The sequence below is a fragment of the Eubalaena glacialis genome, chromosome 19, assembly GCF_028564815.1.
Source record: "Eubalaena glacialis isolate mEubGla1 chromosome 19, mEubGla1.1.hap2.+ XY, whole genome shotgun sequence".
In the NCBI taxonomy this organism is placed as follows: Eukaryota; Metazoa; Chordata; class Mammalia; order Artiodactyla; family Balaenidae; genus Eubalaena; species Eubalaena glacialis.
The window spans coordinates 38,990,686-39,010,817 of NC_083734.1; the positions used below are offsets into that span (position 1 = coordinate 38,990,686).

At 46.6% G+C, this 20,132-nt stretch overlaps 1 protein-coding gene and 1 non-coding gene across 2 annotated transcripts in view; both read right to left on the reverse strand.

The window, feature by feature from the left end:
- FAM117A (family with sequence similarity 117 member A) overlaps positions 1-18,848 on the reverse strand; it is a 44,360-nt gene extending 25,512 nt beyond the window's left edge. The window contains exon 1 of the mRNA XM_061176775.1: positions 18,620-18,848. Coding sequence (XP_061032758.1) covers positions 18,620-18,815 — 196 coding nt within the window. The 5' untranslated portion in view covers positions 18,816-18,848. The remainder of the gene's footprint in view (positions 1-18,619) is intronic.
- On the reverse strand, positions 9,792-9,898 carry LOC133081030 (U6 spliceosomal RNA). The gene has a single exon (XR_009698702.1). It is a non-coding gene; the product is annotated as a U6 spliceosomal RNA (small nuclear RNA).
- Positions 18,849-20,132: the final 1,284 nt, after the last annotated feature.

The following is a 20,132-nucleotide window of genomic DNA, read 5'->3' on the forward strand; positions in this document are numbered from 1 at the left end:
CCTGGAGGGGAGCAAAGTAAAACAGGGATGCAGAATTTCTAAATATTCCCCAATACCAGAGTTGCAGTAAGTAGGGGAAGTTCCTCCTCACAGCTTCACAGGGATTACTTTTCCATTTCAGTATGTGTGTTGGGATTAAACAGTGCAGGCAGTCTTCTGAGCTGCTTGCGGTCCTGCGCCGCTTAACTGCTTAACTCAGGGACATGTGGGTTTTGGAGGGAAGCTGTGGTCAAACCGAAATCCTCAACATGACTGTACAAGAGTTAGAAGCCCTCCTTGGAAAGCCCAAGGAGACCCCATCCATCCCAGCTGGGAAAATTAAACATGGGGCTTTAAACACTTCTTTCAACCCCAAGCAATAGCTCATTTCAATCATAACAGAGAGAAGAAACTAAAGAAATGAGATTAAAAAGGAAGAAAAAAAGAGTAACAGCACATTTCCCTTACCAAGAAGGCTTACCTAAAGAAAAAAAAAAAAAGAGTGATATTTGTATACACATGAAAAACTTCTCAGCCAGGACCTCAATACTAACTCCATATTTAATACTAACTCCATATTTAATATTAACTCTGTATTTAATACTGTCTCCATATTTAAGTGTGTAGCTCAGGTGAAACCTTTTCTTGCTGTGTGTCTGACTCCCCAGGATGCAGACCACATCCATGGGCAGCTGGAGAGAAGGGTCAGGAGAAACCCATTTGGAGGTGTCACTATGGGGAAAAAATGAGGAATACCCTAACTCTTCTTATCAGCAAGGAGGGAAAGGGTGATCCCAAAGCGTACGTGTGTGCGTGTGTGTGTGTGCGCGTGCGTGTATGAAGAGTAGACAGCAGTTACTTAGACATTTGTTCAATTCTCAAGAAGCTGCAGTTAGAAAAAAAGGAAGTGGTGTGAACTTTTCACCTTTTATCTGAATTCTATGAAGAGGAGTTCTGAAGGATTTCAACATTCTTAAAACAGGACAAAATACTAGCAGTTACTGATTGGAGCATGCTTTCCTTTGGGATCTATTTGGCCTTTGTTAAGAATAGCATAAATAGTCATAGCCTAGCCTTCTCCCCCTAAAAACAATCCTCACCGCCTGGCTATTTGGGAGTGATGAATTTCTGGGTGGCTATAAACTCAGAGGACGGGCATAAACCCTTCAGTATCTTCACTTCAGATGACAATCTGATTCTTATCAAGTAGAGGAGAAATCATGATGTCCGCTCAGCTCTTTAAAGATAAAAGAGGTGAAGGAAGAACCAGAGATTGCGGAGGTTCACCTACAGTAAATCCTGTGAGAGGACAACTGTGATTGAAACCCTACTCTGATTTTTGTTCTGAATGTGTGTGCCCCACACACTCTCAGGAATTCTCTGGGTGGGGGCCCAGGAACACCCTCGTGTAGACAGGGGAACTGATTTCTCCAACGCCACAGAGCAACTTGAGACACAGGCCTTTCTTCCCCCACAGAAGACTTTCAAAGTGCATTTCCCCCCTTGTGTTTCATTGTCAGACTCAACTGTCATGACTGCCTGGCTGCCTTGGTTCAGGAACTTCCCCACGGACTGGAAGAGTTCTATTATTTTCCCTGCTAGGAACCAGCACAATCAGACCTGGGTCTCGGGGACACTGTTTTACCCACTGGGCATGTAGGGCAAATGGAGGAAGACAGTTAAAAAGGAGGGATCCCTTTTCTAGTGAGGACAGTGGAAATCGAGTGAAAGATAAAAAGGAAATAAGAATAGAATTATAGATAATGTTCAAATAGTCAAAATAATTTCTGCTTTGTGAACAAACCATGACTTATTTTTAGCTTCATCCAGCCTGCCTTCTCCCTGACCTCCCAGACGCAAACTTCCAGACAGCAACATATGTGTGAACAGCTGATACTCAATTTACTATCGGCCCAAGTCACACAAAATACCTAGAGTTTGACAGAATTTGATGGCCTCATTTTGTTGCCTTCCCGCCAATGATTCTAAAAGCCCAAAGAAAATTTTTTTACTCCTCTTTAGAACAACTCACATCAATACTCATGTCCTTCAGTGTTAGTTTAGAACTGGCTTTATACAGCTCCCAAAGTAACAGCTCAGTCAGGAGGAGTCAGCAATGGATGCCAAAACAACTGGGAGAAACACTGAGGGGAACAGAACACTTACATAATGTACCACATATAAGAGAATAATGTACTTTTACAAAGGGAAATCTGGTCGTCACCACCTCAAGTGATCAAACTTAGCATTACTAGTGATGGACATTCTGACACTGTGTACCTCCTGAAGCGATGTATTATGAAGTACACAGCTTCACCCATGAAATGTTCATGCCCAAGATGTTTTACCTGAATCGAATTGGGCCCCACACCTAACTTCCCACTTACAGGAAATACAGGAGATGGAGGAACAAGTCAAATGCCATTAAGAGGAAACAGTCAGAAAACTCCAGAATATGGGACAGCTAGAAGGCTGTCCACACTTTCAATAAGTCAGTAATGAAAAAACCTAAAAACAAAAAGACAGGGATGGGAGGAGAATTTTAAACAGATTTTTTTAAAGATATAACCAAACGAGAACCTTGACTGGACCCTGGATCAAAAGTAAAAACAAAAGAGCCACAAAGAGGAAATCTGAAAATGAACTGGATATTAGATAATATGGAATTATAGTTTCCTTATGTGTAATAATGATATTATCATTATGTAGAAGAATGGTCTTATTCTCAGGAGATGCCCTTGAAGTAACGGGCAAAGTGTCAAGATATTCACAACTTGTTTTCAAACAGTTCACCAGAAAAAGTGCCTATGGATGCACATATGTGTATGTCTAGACACACATATACATAATACACACAAGGAGGGAAGAGAGATTAGACAATTGTGGCCAAAAGTTATCAATGAGTCTAAGGTGAAAGATAAATGGATGTGTACTGGGCTTACAACTTTTCTGCAGGTTTAAAATTTTCCAAGATAAAGCTGTGAGGGAAAAAAAAAGAACTGGCTTAATTTGGAATTTGGGAAGACAGAATTAACTTCACTCCTTAGCAAGGATCTAAACTGTTTAGCAGTTCAATCTTGGCAGGTTGTAGTCAAATTCAATTGGGTCACTGCTCTGGTCTTCTAATTTGGGGAAAGAGAAGGTGGGCAAGAAGAAATGAAACAGTCAATGAGGCTTACTAGGAGGCAATGAATTGAAGGATGTAAATCAGTACAAGGTAGAATAAAGATACTAAGGGAAGGAGACTTTAAATTAAGAAGTGGCATGTCAGGCTTCCGTGGTGGCACCGTGGTTAAGAATCTGCCTGCCAATGCAGGGGACACGGGTTTGAGCCCTGGTCCAGGAAGATCCCACAAGCCACGGAGCAACTAAGCTCGTGCGCCACAACTACTGAGCCTGCGCTCTAGAGCCCGTGAGCCACAACTACTGAGCCCGCGTGCCACAACCGCTGAAGCCCGTGCGCCTAGAGCCCGTGCTCTGCAGCAACAGAAGTCATCGCAATGAGATGCCCGCGCACTGCAACAAAGAGTAGCCCCCACTCGGCACAACTAGAGAAAGGCTGCGCGCGGCAATGAAGACCCAATGCAGCCAAAAATATTAAAAAAAAAAAAAAAGAAGTGGTATGTCATCCCAGGAGACAGACCCAGATTGTGCGCAGAATTAAAGAGTTCCTATGATCCAGAAACACAGTTGGAGTTGGATATAACCTCAGATATGCCCCGCCAAGTTACCCTGGGCATCCATTCGCTCATTCATTACAGGAACGTAGAAACCAGTGAGATCCCAGGGAAGATGGGTAAAAATAGCTAAAGTGAAGGTAGCTAGATCCCAAGAGGAAGATGAAGTGAATTAGAATTTATGTCTTCTTCTGCATGAGTGTAAAAAGGGCAAAAAAGACTTTAGTTAGAATAGGAGAGATTCCAGCTAGATAAAAGGAAGAACTTCCTGCTCATCAGAATGAATGAGGGAGATTGTAGAGTCTGCCCCTGAACAGCTCCAGGGAGAGATTATTACATGCCCCCAGAGGTCTCAATATTCACCCCCCCAGAACGCAGGAGGTTGTACCTAGAGAGTTTGAGCCTCCTCTAGTTCTAGAATTCCCCAACTATTAAAGTGTAAATAAGAGATGGCTACTGACCGATTCAGCTAAATTGAAAGCCCCAGAGCCCATGCTGTTATCCGGGGCAAAATTAGTTAAGGGGGGAAAAAAGGCAAAAGTCAAAAGGAGGTATGCCTTACCTAGGCTGATCAGACAGCTGTGTTGTGGGCTCCCAGACCATCTCTCCCACTTCCTCCCCCAAGCAGGAGAGTATAAATAGCGCTCAATTTACCTGTGGCTCGCCACAGGCAAAATGGCTGGTCACGTGGTAACTGCCGAGTAGACATCAGAGCTCAGAGGGCAGGTTTGCTCACTTGCTACACCTCAGTAGGTCTGTCAGGACCTCTGCTCTGGTTCATTTTGCTCTGGGCTGGGGGGTAGGGAGGGGGGCTTAAAGGAGCAGTTACACAGTTATGTCCCTCAGAGCCATGAAGGTACAGTCACAGAACTTGCTTTGCCTTCAGGGTCTAAAATCTTATTAGGGTTAACTCTGCTCAACCCTCAAAGCTTTGAAAACCTGCGTGGATCATTTTGTCCCACTTGCAAAATCTTCTCTGGTTATGTCCATCTCTTTACTTAAGTTCTACTGCGTCCCCAGTTTCAAAAAGGAAATACCTGAGAGACCACTACATCCCACCTAGTGATTCCCTACCTGGCCTCTGGCATTCTGGAACTGATCCACCCTGACCCCAAATCCCAGGCAAATTCCCAGGCTGGGCCTGGTGGAAAAACCCCAGTGTGTGCTGGGCAACATTCCAGGTCAGCCCCTGCTCTAAAGCCCTGGTCTTGCTGGTTGCTCAGATCTCCTAAGGGAGGCTCAAAGGTTATATAGTGCCTCCAGGGTAAACCTTGTCTGAAACACAAATTAGATGGTCCCTCTAGAAAGAGCCTTGAAAGGTATGACCTTGGGAAGATTTTTCCTACCCTCAATGTCTGCCTGAGACCAATGATAACTTCATAGCAGAAGGATGTTTGTCAGGTCACCTCTCCACATGTGCTTCCAGGCACAAGGGAGGACATGGCAACACATACCACTGGATGGTGAGTTACACCATCTCCCCCATATACAATGGGCTTTGTATCTGCTCTTAAATCAAAAGCTGCTTAACAGTAATGACACCTTCTTTTATAAGTCAGGTAAAGAAAAGGCTTATCCTCCTGAAGCAAGAGGAGAATATGATCCAGGGAAACAGTCTGGGGTGTTAATTACCAAGATGCCCCATCCATGCCTCTAAGAACTGGAAGGGAAAGCGCAGTGGTCCCAGTCCCCTCCAAACAGACAGCTCTGGCCATTTGCATGACAGCTCTAACACAGACCTCTACACTGCAGCCAACCCAGTAAGACGTGGGGGCAGCCTTTCTCATCCTCCTGCAACTTGTCCGGATTCCAGATGCCATCCACCGGGCGCTGATTTTGGAGTGGGACAGAGCCAAGAGAATACTGGAGACAGCCTATATAGCTTGATAACTGCCTAAGGACAAACAATCTAACTGTATAAACTGGTGTAATAATATAGTAAATGCTCATGGGTCTATTTCACAGAACTGGCTGGAATCCATGAAAAATTCCTTTGATGCTAACTTAACCACAGTCTCACACTCTAGAGCGGCTGCAGGGAGGCATTATTAGATAAAGGACACATAGTAAAGATTCTCCAAAAACAGTTTTTTCTATGTTAAGAAGTAGAGTCTGTAAAAAAAAAAAAAAAAAAAAAAAAAAAAAAGAAGTAGAGTCAGACTCATTCACTTACCCCAATTCTGGAAGCTGGCGGAAAATGTCAGTAAGCAAAAATGTCAGGAATAATTCAAGTGCCTTCAAGGAGCACAGATAGATGCAGAGCATGCGGTTTGGAGGGAGAGAATAGGGGCTGGGAACAAACAGTAGTGTCTGAACCCCTAACTCTGCTTAGCGGTGATTACCAGATCCACCCCTTCTGGGGCCCTGCGGTTAGTGGAAAGTTTTCATTGACAAAGAGTGAAGCCCTCCCTTTGTGTATGAAGTTGTAACTCCTGTCCACTTGGTGAGACATGCCGCACTAGGCCATAGGCTCCTGTACATTCACAAGGCGGTGGGCACAACAGACCGACTGGTACGCAGCCAAAAAAGCTGTCTGGCCTGGCCCATAACCTGGCATTGCTTTCTAGACAAAACTCAACTCCTTTTCCCCTTGGATCTCTACCATAAAAATGCGAAGTAGTATTACTCTATGGCTCTGGCACATGAGAGCCTTCCGATTTCATGTATTTTAAGAAATGAAGAGAGTTGAGTGAAGAGCAGAGTGAGAGTGTTTTTCAGAAGGAGGAAGCAGTTTTCCCTAGAAGGTACCTGGACATCCTGAACATGCTCAGTGTGGACCAGCAGCCTGCTGCAACCCTGCTGACCCCTCTGCCGGGTCAATGTGGGGCATGCACTGGGCTCAGACACACGGCCGCAGGTGCCCAATGGTTCTCAGAATCTGATGCCAACCTTGTGCAGCTCGAGCAGCAGGGACAAGCTACAGTCTCCTACCATAACAGTCAATACCTGGGCCCAAATCCTGCCTCCGCCTCAGTGTGCTACATGAACTCAAGACGAGTCACTTAACTTCTCTGGGCTTCGGTTGTTCTTTCTGTTAAATGGGGAGAATAAGAGATGTTATAAGGATGATAGAAGAAAACTTTAAAGAACTCCTGGTACAGTCAAATTAGTCTAGCATATATTCATTTTTAAAACTTTTTATTTGGAAATAATTTCAAACATATAGATGTAAGAATAAGACCAGTACACAGAACATCCATATGCCCTCTACCCAGATTTGCCTATTGTTAAACATTTGCTCCGTTTGCTTTATCATTTGCTTTCTTTCACATGCACTTTTCCTCACATACACACTCATACACATGCTCTCCCCTACATTCACACCCGGCACCCACACATTCACACTCAAGACACACACACAGACACTCACATCCAGATACACACACATACTGTCCTTTGTTGGGTTTTGTGTGGTGGTCTGTCTGTAAACAACCAGGAGGGACAGGAGAGTGGGAGGTTCGAGGCGAAAAGAAAGCAAGGGGGCCGTGCTACTTGGTGATGGGTCCACAGCCCTGCTCCCCGCTCCCTGCCTCCAATGCAAACAGCAAGCCCTCGAGTGTTCTGGTTTAGAGATGAACGAGTACACAGACAGGGACCAGGAGAAGTACTTGTTACATAAGGTAGTTGGTCACTCTTTTCCTCCGAACGAGAAAAACCACAAAAAACAACAACAAAAGCATTTATATAAAGCATGGAAATAGCTTTATTATGTAGAATCATTTTTATAATATTTGTTATAATGGGGCTTTACCTTACGCAGTTGGGAAATAACTGGGAAAGGAAGGTTCCACATAAGCATATGGTTATTAGAACATTCAAGAATTCTATATGAAATCTGGTTTTGTAAGAGAAATAAGGAGGGCTTCCCTGGTGGCGCAGTGGTTAAGAGTCCGCCTGCCAATGCAGGGGACACGGTTCGAGCCCTGGTCTGGGAAGATCCCACATGCCACAGAGCAGCTAAGCCCGTGCGCCACAACTACTGAGCCTGCGCTCTAGGGCCTGCAAGCCACAACTACTGAGCCTGCGTGCCACAACTACTGAAGCCCGCGCGCCTAGAGCCCGTGCTCCACGACAAGAGAAGCCACTGCAATGAGAAGCCCGTGCACCGCAACAAAGAGTAGCCCCTGCTCACAACTAGAGAAACCCTGTGCACAACAACGAAGACCCAACACAGCCAAAAATAATAAATAAATTAAATAAATAAATTAAAAAAGAGAGAAATGAGGTAAAAGCGCCCATAACCCTCTCTATGAAACAGGTCAGGCAGTTCTCCATGACACCACGTCCCTAGTTGGAGTTTTCTCCTGAGTTCAAGTCCCTTCTGGTCCCCTTAGTGGGCACACACTTGTCTCATAAAGACACTATCACGTATCACAACGACTCCACTCCCAGTTAACCTAAAGCTAGGAGAGGGAGACACGCCCAGGCAGAGAATGGCAGGCGTGGGGGAGGTCTGCACCAGCCGTCCCCTACATGGAGGACTAAAGTGTCACCTATGACACAATGCCACCTGCACCTAGCCCCCCCACCACAGAAATGCACCACCCACATTTACTCCTGAGTGCTTTTGGGGGGTTCCACATAGTCACACATAAGAAAGACACCCTTTCCTGTAAGCTCCATCTTAAGAGTATCTCCCTGACATGGCCCCAAGCTCAGTAACCATGACCATGACCCCACCGAGGCAGGAAAACCCTGCCTCCTGGGCCCTAGCTGTCCCTGGTTAGCTTCTCATTCCATGTGGAAATTGCATATCTCCAACCAGTTGGAAACACTCAAAAGCTGCCACCACATCACACATATAATGTAATAACCATCACCCTCCAGTCAGCTGCACCAAGTGGATAGTTACTTATGGGGTGCTGAAGGAACAGACTTCTCTGCAGCCCATTTTCCTCTCCAATTCTCTTCTGCTCAGTTAAACAAACGAAGTTTTGCTCCTGGAATACAGGTATATAAGCAGAAGGGAAATAGGCCGGGTGTGTGCTGGGCAGGCAGCAGAGGATGCCAGCCTGGGGGGAAATTCCCCACGGACTCTCCACACATATGTGGGAAGAGCCCTGCATCAGGAGCAAAAGGGCTTTATTAGTCACATGGTCTTGGGCAAGTCACTTCCTCTCGGGGCCTCAGTTTCCTTATCTGCAAAAACAAGCAAATGCCACCTGCACTTGCAGGACTGTGGCAAGGTTGAATGAGAAACGTTCCAGGGTACGGACTGCGAGCAACAAAGAGCTAAACATGCAGAACGTGTTGTCAAAACTAACACTATCCATACTCTCAGCTTCCCTGAAACATGCAGATGAATTTTGGGGTCTTCCAGGGTTGGGATCCACAGACTCTTTCTTTCCACAGAAGCAGCTGCTTTAGCCTTCTCCTGTGAACACAAAACTCCCCAGAATTACGGTTCTAATGAGAAAGAGTCCAGGTGCTGCCTTCAGCATTAAGATGTGCACATACCACATGGATAGCCTCACACGGGCCTCCTCTCCCCAACTTCGAAATCCAGACGACATGATACTGTGAAAGCTCTCTGGTTGCATCCCCTCTGTCATGCCAAATGCTATCCACTCCACCCTCAACTCCAATTTGTGTGTCATATCTGATGGGCATGAGTTACAAAGACAATCCCCAAATAGGGGCTGGGCGTCAGGTTCTCAGCCAGCTTGCAGGTGTAGGGCAGGGAGCGCACGTGTTATCAGCCGCGGTTCTCTCAAAGCCGTGTGGGCGATCAAACACACATAGAGCACAGAAAACTCTTAAAGGGAAGGCAGTGTGGCAGGTGGGGGAGAGAAGGGGGGAGGAGGGAAGAGAAGCTGCCTTTCTTTCCTTGCAATCACATTTTCATTCTGTTCAAAGTTACCCACAGCTGAGCAGGTTTATAAAACCATTTTTTTTTAATCAGTCATCAATTTTATACACATCACTTTATACATGTCAATCCCAATTGCCCAATTCAGCACACCATCATCCCCACCCCACCGCAGTTTTCCCCCCTTGGTGTCCATACGTTTGTTCTCTACATCTGTGTCTCAACTTCTGCCCTGCAACCCGGTTCATCTGTACCATTTTTCTAGGTTCCACATACATGCGTTAATATACGATATTTGTTTTTCTCTTTCTGACTTACTTCACTCTAAAAATATGGAACGCTTCACGAATTTGCGTGTCATCCTTGCACAGGGGCCATGCTAATCTTCTCTGTATCGTTCCAATTTTAGTATATGTGCTGCCGAAGCGAGCACTATAAAACCATTTTGACTAAGCCACCAGGCCCGTGGTTGGCAGGGGAACACAGGCTCCATTGGATGACAGTGTAGGTATCAGGGCTTGGGGAATGACAGTGAGCATCTCTTTCCAGCATTTCCCCCATTTGGTGGGGAAAAGAGAAGGAGAATCAGCAGTGCTTCATATAAAGGATGGTGCCTGGCTTGGGAGGGGGGGCTTCCTGCCTGATCATACCTCTAAAACCACCCTAAAGCCAATAGGCAATTCTGCTCCCTAGCCCAGAAAAGCTGCGAATTCAGATTTTGTTTTCCTGCTTTCCTTTGCTATACATTATAGCACTACTAGGAATTTGGTGCAAATCTACCTGGAGTGAAAGAACATCCCGCATTCATCTGTCTCCTTGGCCTCTCACCCATATCCACATATAAGCCTAAAGCCAGGTCTTCTGGCTCTTTTACAAAATCACAACAAAATCCTAAACATTGGCTGTTTCCATGGATCAACCTGGTAACTAACGGCCCAAGCTCACCCTCTGGCTTTAAGTGTGTGGGGAACAGAACCTACAGGCCTAGCGAAGACATCCATGGAAATGCCACGTCTTCGCCACCAGCTGGGCTTCAAGCCCAATGACCAGGATGAATGGGAGACCAGTGATTTGAAGAAAGAACACTAACACTTCGGGCGGGGTGTGGGGGGCCTTGTAAGTAGCTAAAGAGAGGTATTATAAAGGGGGCACAGAGTGTGGGGGCCACAAGTGGAAAAAACCATTTCAAATGAGCCTGGGGAAGCGTGGTTCACACTCCCCACCCCTGCTGCCTTTCCAGCAACTCCATCCAACAAGCATTTATTGAGCACAACAATCCCCATCTGCCCTGGCCCTCCCTCTGCAAAAACACTCAAATCTGTTCAAGCTGCAGGGTGAGTTCCATTGCACTTGAACTTGAAACATGAGGTGCCTACCTTTTAAAAAGGCAGGCACACAATTTCCAGCATGGGGCAGAAGGGACTAAAGAGATTTGAGAAAGTTAAAGAACACAGCTGACCAAACAAGGACACACCAGTGCCACTTTCAAAAGGGAAGGGAGAGGGCTTCCCTGGTGGCGCAGTGGTTGAGAATCTGCCTGCCAATGCAGGGGACACGGGTTCGAGCCCTGGTCTGGGAAGATCCCACATGCCGTGGAGCAACTGGGCCCGTGAGCCACAACTACTGAGCCTGCGAGTCTGGAGCCTGTGCTCCGCAGCAAGAGAGGCCCTGATAGTGAGAGGCCCGCGCACCGCAATGAAGAGTGGCCCCCGCTCGCCACAACTAGAGAAAGCCCTCGCACAGAAACGAAGACCCAACACAGCTAAAAATAAATTAATTAATTAATTAAAAAAAAAAAAAAGGGAAGGGAGAGAGTAAAAATTTAATTTAATGGTAGGGAGAATAATATACCGGCCAATTAAAAAAAAAAGCCTACTAGAGACATCTCAGTAATTCTCTAATTAACCCTAACTAACACTGAATATTCCTTCATTCTATACCTCCTCCAGCTTGAATTTATCTTTTATTCACTGGTGCACGTGTTAGTAATTTGCTTTTAGAGTTGTATGTTTAATCCTACCTTTGCCTCTTGAGGAGGTTAGACCTCCACGCTCTCCTGCATGTTTTCATTTAGGATCAGATGATGAGGGATGCAAGCGGCAGAGCAGGTGGTAATCTAGACCTACGCTCGTTAACAAAGCTCCCCCCGGAAAAGCCACCCACCATTTGCAAGATAGGGAGTACAGGGTCAGAGAAGAGGCACCCCAAACATCACTCTGCCTGCCAAATACTGCCCAACTCTAAGAAGCCACATTCAGGCAGGCTCTGAGAGAAAACTCCCCCACCCCTGAAGCCTGCCGCTTCAGATCGACCAAAGCCCCCGGAGGAGTCTTCCCAGGCCTCCCCCAACCTCCCCCCTTTTAGAATGTGCAGGCAGAGCTGAGCCCAAGGCACTCGCCACCCCTGGTGTCAGCTGTCTGGGGCTCAAGAGCAGGGCAGGTTAAGTGTCTGCACACAGTCCAGACTTCAGTTCCAGGTTCCCCAGGGGCTGGAGTTGTAAGTTTTTCTATTATGAAATACTTTGATAGCATTCTTTTAAGTTCGTTGAAGCCACCCTTGATTAGCTGTGGTGCTCCCACACAGTAAAAGTCGATTGAGGCGTACTCGGGGCCTAAGAATAAACATTTAAATAACTCCAAGCTGGGCATTCAGCTTTGTAGTGACCCTGAGGAAAAGCGTGGAGGAGAAAACAAAGTGCCAGGAAGAGTTTTCAAAACCAGGAGGTTCACTGAGGACCATGAGCTTGAAGCCTGGGTGAGAGCAGCCAGCTGTGCAGAGCTTCCCACCAGACAGCTGTTCCCAAGAACAAGAGCCCCTTCACAAGCTCCACACAACTGGAGAGGAACTGGAAAACAGATAATTTACAGCTTCAAATATAATCCAAAACTCTTTTCTCTCTGAGATCAGGATTTGTTTTGGACCCAACAATGTGACTAGATTTGGCTAATGTTTGGTTAATTCATAAACCAGCAAACCAAATAATGGAGCCCTCTGTGAAGACTCAACTCAGGCAGAGGTGGAAAGTTGACCAGATTCCCCACTCATCTTTTCTTTGCTTCCACTCTTCCCTGCTCCCTCTTCTATCCATCTCAGAGGGAGATAAAACTTACTGACTCACGAAGAGACAGTCCAGTCTCACTAAACTAACTTGCTGGTGGTCACCCACCTTCACTCTGAAACGGGAAGGAAACACAAGGTTTTCCCTTCCAGTCCTTTCAAAGGGCTCCAAGCTGCCTGTGGAATAAGAGTAAGCCCAGGTAAGTCTAGTAAAGCATTTGAGCTAGTGTCATATAGCATTTGATATATATGATAGTGTCAGTAAGAACTCAAAAACCAGACCTGCCCCCAGAATATGTCACACCCTAAAGTCTGAATCCTTTGGCACCAAGGCTCTATGTGAGAGCTGTAAGAATCCAGAGGATGATGCTCCATTAAGATCCAAGGAACAGGGATTCCCTGGTGGCACAGTGGTTAAGAATCCACCTGCCAATGCAGGGGACACGGGTTCGAGCCCTGGTCCGGGAAGATCCACATGCCACGGAGCAACTAAGCCTGTGTGCCACAACTACTGAGCCTGTGCTCTAGAGCTCACGAGCCACAACTACTGAGCCCACGTGCCACAACTACTGAGCCCGCATGCCACAACTACTGAGCCCGTGTGCCACAACTACTGAAGCCCGCATGCCTAGAGCCCATGCTCCGTAACGAGAAGCCACCGCAATGAAAAGCCTGCGCACTGCAACGAAGAGTAGCTCGCCACTAGAGAAAAGCCTGCGTGCAGCAAGGAAGACCCAACACAGCCAAAAATAAAATAAATAAAATAAATAAATTAAAAAAAAAAGAGCCAAGGAATAGTGTGGCCTTGGTGCCCATCACATCATTCATTATAAACTAGCAGAAAATGCAGGTAAAGTGTTCTCTGGCTATTAAAGCCCACCAACCACTTTGGCATCGCTCATATTGCCACCACAACTATGAAAATTTTGCAATCCTGCCTCAAATTTTCTAGAGGACAATCTATATCTGGAACCAGAGAGAACAATGCCGTCTTACCGCCACACTCCACTGTTGTTCTCAGCCCTTCTTCACTGACCTCAAATGGTTTAAAAAATCCTCGCTCTATGTGACCTAAGTGGAGAGCTTCCATATGTATAATCCTTTACTGTCCAAAATACTGAAGAACACATGGATGCACTCTCCTTTGGGTACCAAAAGGATAAAGTAGTTAGGCACCTTAGCCCCCAGTTTCAAGGGTGCCATCATTGGTGATAACATTTAAGAGTCAGATATTTCAGCAGTGCATTTTGCTGACCACGTGCCTAGTGCTAGCAAAGCTGTCAAAAGCAAGCTAGCAGTGTCAGGCTGGCAAGTGCCTGGTGTTTAATGCCTCCCAAACAGAAGCTGCCTCAATCACAGGTTGTCAAAGCACAGTTGTAGCTCTTAAAGGATTTTAACTGCAGCCCCAAGCTTCATTATAGCAAGATGGCTCCGTGGCATAGAAAAGTTACACTCTATTCTAACCTCCAGGCTGTTTCAAACCAAGGACCATGGTTTGATGAGGGATTCGTCTCAGGGCTTCTAATAAGCAACCTCCTTTATGTGGTTCCATACCTCTCTAAACATCCATCCCCCTCTAAACACCCATCCCCTAAGGACTAAGTTTACAAAAGCACTGCAAGGAAAGGAGTTTAATAATTACCAATAGCATTTAATAACAATGCTGCTTTACATTCACTGAGACAACTCTCCTGGAGAACCTAATGGACATTTGAAATAAACCCTTCCTATGTCCCTGTGAGGAAGTCAGTATTTGAGGGCAGCCATGACTACCACCAGCTCTCAATGATCTGTTCAGAAAAATAAAAGGAGAAAAATCCAAAACCAGAGATAAGCCTAAAGTAATTTCCATCTGATTTTGAAATGTGTTCACTGCAGTTGTGGGTTGTTAGATTTGGAAGGAGGGTAAGAGGGGAGGAGATGCAAATTTGCCTAACAGTTAAGCTTTTATGTAAATCCAAACTAGTTTATATCTACCGAACACATGTCACCTGACAAGGGTGGGGGTGGGCAGCATGGATTCACATGTGCTGATCTTCTATAAAGATTGAGAACTGACTGGAAGCTGATGATCCCCCTTTCTTTTTCCCTAAAATATGAGTAGGGATACAGGCTTCTTAGTTTTCTTTACCCCCTTAGGATTTTCTGCAGAGGTGTATACTACACACATTTGAAACTCATCTTTTTAATAGGAATATTGGTCAGGAACATTGTTGAAGACAAGGAGTAGGCCAATTTTTTTCTGAAAAGTGTCATGTAGTAAATATTTTAGGTTTTGTGGGCTATTCCGTCTCTATCACAACTACTCAACTCTGTCATTGTGCACAACTACTCAAATTCTGTCAGTGTGCAAAAGCAGCCACAGTCAATACCTAAATGAAGGAGCATGGCTCCATGCGTTCCAATAAACCTTTATTTACGAAAACAGGCAGAGGCTTGGATTTGGTCTGCAGGCCATAATGCCAAACCCCGGTTTAAGAAGAGTCTGGGGCTTCCCTGGTGGTGCAGTGGTTGAGAATCTGCCTGCCAATGCAGCGGGCACGGGTTTGAGCCCTGGTCTGGGAAGATCCCACATGCCGCGGAGCAACTGGGCCCGTGAGCCACAATTACTGAGCCTGCGCGTTTGGAGCCTGTGCTCCGCAAGAAGAGAGGCCGCGATAGTGAGAGGCCCATGCACCGCGATGAAGAGTGGCCCCCGCTCGCCACAACTGGAGAAAGCCCTCGCACAGAAACGAAGACCCAACACAGCCATAAATAAATAAAAAAAAAAAAAAAAAAAAAGAAGAGTCTGGTGGGCAGCGGAGGTTCAGAGGCAGCACTGGGCTCCCCCAGCACCCAGCTGGCCAGTGGGGCTGGTCCACTAGAGAAGAATTTGCAAAGCTGTATTGAACATTAGCTTCTGGACATGGATATGGAGACACTGAACAGAATAGGTAAGACTGGAACCCAGAACAATTCACCTCCTAGCTCCGTTTTGTCCATCATCAGTGGTCCTGGAAGAACATAAAAGTCAGCAGCCTCCAATTGACTAAAGACATAAACGACAATTTAATTAAAGGGGAAATTGCAGTAAGAAATTTATCCTGGGTTTCTGTTACCCCCACTAGTAGCTCTTAGCTTCTTAGAGTTGACCATTTTTCTCTCCACTCTCTTCTACCTTCCACACCCCTCGCCCAGGCTCGTAAAAATGAAGCCATTCCTCACTTTGTGAAGACATCCCTTACGGATGAATGGCCACAGAAGGTAAATCCTGCTCTTTACACCATAACCCTTCTTTTTTTTAAACAACATCTAATATACCTAGTCAAGAACACAACAGGGTGTGTGGTGGAGAGATAACTGCACAGCCCTGAGCACTACGTCACTTTGAGATGGGAAACAGAAACAGTGACGACACTTAATTGTTCCTAAAACTCTGTCTCAGCTCACATGCTTTTTTAAACAGTTGGGTTTCAGAGCCCTGTTTAGAAAGCTCATTTTAAAAGATGAGCGAATAAAAGTGCAAGGGGAGGCCCTGAAATTCTGAAACCTGCAGTACTGGTTTCAGACCAATATGGGTTTGCTCTTTGAAGCCTGAAAAGGCAATGGGCTCTGGCCAACAGTGCTCTCACCTTGGCTGGGTGGAGAGAATAACAACAATATAAGCAGCAGCAAACACTTCAGAGCACCTTCTACTTGCCAGGCACTGTTCTAAGCACTTTATAGCTACTGACTCATTTGATTCTTATGATGTAGATATTATTATTCACACTTTACAGATGAGGATATTGAGGCACAGAAGTTACTTAACTTCCTCCAAGCCACACAGCTAGTAAAAGGTAGAACCTGGATTCGACACCCAGGTAACTCTGGCACGCAAAGCCATTCTCTTAAGGGTTTATGACTGCAAGGCTTTTACTTCTATCACATATATCCTACGGGCCCAGAGGAAACCACTTCTGCCACTTCTCAAGGCCGAGGAATGGAAACAATCTGAACACACATAAAGGTAAAAGTTAACATTCAGAAGACTTGATGTGCTCCCAAACCAAAGGCCAGGAACACTTCCTTAATGTCTGGCCACAAAGAACTCCACAGGCTCAGGCCACTCTTTCCTCCGCCTGTCTTTCCTCTCTCCTGCCTCACTGAAAACTATAGATAATCCCACTGCAGACCAGGTAAGTGCCTTATTAGTGCCTCTGGGATACTAATAGGTGGAGAAACAATCCATCAGCCCAATCCATAAGCAAGAGATCACCCAATCTGCCTTAAATCACCCAACAAATTGTGCAGAGCTCTAGCTTCCTATGTTTTTACCAGTATCTTAGGGTCCCTGGCCCTAAAAAAGGAACAGGCCATGTGAAGAACCCAGTCATCCAAAGCTACACTCTTCTTTCCACAGCGTCCACCAGTGTTTGTCCTTTAAATATTAGTTCTATAGTAGACACAAAATAACTGCTCTTAAAATATGACTGCTAATAGATTTCCAGCTAATACACAGGCAGGCTTTCTGTTGATTTCTACTAAAAGCAACTAAGGTTCAGGTGCTTGCTGTTCTACTAACTTCCCTGGACTCCAAGGAAGCACAAACAAAACCAACAGGTTTGTAGTCTTCTGGTTTGCTTTACAGCAGTTCACGATAGGCATGAGTTTATCTGGGCATTGCCCTGCTCTACAGATTCTAGGCATACTTTTACTAGTTGGTTACCATCTTGCTACCAGATTTGACCAAGTTTCTGAGTTCCAAGATGCAATGCTAACATTTACAATGAAGTCCAGACAGACTTGGATTTTCTACTTCAGAGACCCTCTTAATCCCATTCCTACCTAGGAAGGCACCGTAGTAGCTATACTTTTAGGAGGGGGTGTGCTGAAACTAAGTTTAGTAATCACAAAAAGCTCAAGAAACTCTGGTTTAGAGAATGTCATTAACCATCAGATGGCAGGGACCATGACTTTTGTACATTTGGTAGACCCTGAGGCTTTGGAAGTGTGCAGCGATCTTTTCACATTTGGTGTGAATCAAATGCAAATCTCACTTTCTACTTCTTGCCAACCTCCTCATGCAAGTAGGTTCCTTTTCCCATTCCTAACTGCCTGCATTTGCAGGGGATCCATTACAACTTTGAGTGTGAAAGCAAGATTAAGCTTGCTCTTCCCTAGTTTCCCCATATCCACCACATTATTAAGCTGCTATTAAGACATCTTTTTGGTGCTGTTCAGAAAGTGGGGGTATTTGCCACAATGTACTCGATTGCAGCCCTCACCCCACTGCCACGTTGACTGACATGCCCAGGACAAAACAGCCTTGATGGGGGGAGGAGGGAAAGGCAGGGGGCAAACTACTCAGGTTCTATACACACACACACACACACACACACACACACACACACACACAATGGTTGGAAGCCATATTAAGCAGGTCAGTGATCTGGGAACATACAACTTCTGGGCCAACCAAGAGGAATGTAGGGAATAGGAGCGGAGCGTTTGTACGGTAGTAAAAGCCGTTAAACTAACTTATTCCAACGGCTCAGAAGAAATCAGCTCCAGGAGGTGGCAGAAAGGGAAGCCCACGTGAAGTGGTGGGAAAAGGAACTCTAGAGCTGCAGAACGGGATGCTGGTGCCAAACTCAAGTTGGAGAACTAACACATAGCTCCACGGGGCTCTCCTCCATGCCCCTCCCCCTTCCCGTGCAGACATCCAGCGCCCACCGGCTCCTCGCTCCAGCTCAAACGCTGCATAGGGCGCCCCCATCACGCGCCACTCACTCCTTCCTCACACCTCGCTGCCACCCCTGCATCTCCCACTCACCCCCACACGACACCTCTGCCCACTTTTCGGTTACGCCCCCAAAGCCAGCCTCCATCTGCCAGGTTCCTTCCCTCACCTCTCGGCCCCGACTCCTTGCACAGTCTGTCCCGGCGGTGCACTCCGCGTTCACGACTCCTCGCTCTCGCTCCTTCCGTCCTCGCAGACTTTGCGCGACCCCCTTGCTCTTCCTTCGCCCCATCCACTTCCCCCTCACACTTCTCCCCATACCCCTCCCCCCGTCACGCGCCCCCCTCCCCCAACGGCTCCCCCCGCCCCCCCGCACCCACTCCAGGCCCGACTCACCTGCGCGGCCACCCCCGTCCCGGCGCTGGTGCGGTTGCTGCAGCTGGAAGGGGACGGTGGCCCTGAGCGGCTGCAGCCCAGCCCGGGGGGAGCCGGCGGGGGCTGGGGGAGAGCAGCCCCGCCGGAGCCCCCCGGCCCCTCCGCGCCCCGGCCCCCAGGCACCTCCGCCTCTGCCGCCCACTGCGGCCCCCGCCATCGCACGCCCGCCCAACGGCCGGCTTGCCTCAGCCCCACAGCGAGCCCCACACAGCCCCCCAACCCCCGCTGCTGCTGCTTATCTGCCCTAGGAGGCGGAGACCGGCCCCCCTCAGCCCAGAGCCCTCATTGGCCTACGGATCCCCAGACCCCTCCTCCTAACCAATCCTCGGCTTGCTCTTCCCATACCAGAGGATGATTGGTCGATATGCCTAGCGATCCAACCCAAGACCCCACCTCCACCCCACCCCTGCCTGCTGTCCCACGTCCGAGGGTCCGCTGATTGGTCCGTCTGGAAGAGGGCTGGTTTTCCGGCGCCGCCAATGAGAAGACGCAGAAAAGGGGAGCGTCACACCCAGTCCCAGGTAGTATGCAAATACGATATCACGTGACGTCAGGCTAAGCGGGGGCGGGGCCGGGTGTAAAATGGAATCAAGCAGTAGTGAAATCATTATGGGGGGCAGGGAGGAGTGTCAGACTTTCAGCAGTTGAGTCCCGGCAAGTACGGAGAAACCAATAACTTCAAAAATCATTACTTTTGGTTTAACCTAAAAACATTAGTTTTGAATCCTCATAGGATCTCAACGCTGCTTGCAAGCTCCAAAGTAAGTTTCTATAAATTAATGCAAAGTTTGCATAACATTTGCATGCGATTTGCATTATATCCGTGAACTTAATGGCTACTGTGCCTCACGTGACACCACATTTGTCTTTCTTCACATTTCCAAGTCCTTACTTGGTGTTGGTCCAACCTAAAAAAAAGCAGCTGCTAGCCTGTAAATTAAATTGAGACTGAAAAGGAGCAGAGTCGTCCATTCCAAGTCTAGCTCAGCAGAGTGGAAGGAACAAAGTGACTGAGAAAGTTGACCAAATTTGCACAGTGACTCCATAAGCAAATCCTGGTCTTCCCAGTTCAATGCTCTCTGACCTACAAGTCAAAATGAGACTGGACGGTCCCCAAAAAGAATGCACGCAGTTGTGAAAATCATATGCTATAATATACATGACGAGATTTGGGGAAGAAAAGAGCACTTAATTTACTATTTAAAATTATTACTCTTCAAAAGAAAAAATTGGTACTCGTGGTATTCATTAACCATTTTGTTCTCTTATATGGAAAAAGTGAAAGGCAATCAACCCTGGATTGTCTGTGATAAGGGACCATCCAAATAATTAGATAATTCCCTCCAGGTTTATATTTAGCCATGATATCTATTTTTGATCTTGCTACAGATTTATCTTTCTATTTCTGTTTTTGCCCGGCTTAATGTTAAAATGAAGGTATTCCCTGAAGCCATACTAACTAATCAGAGAAAAG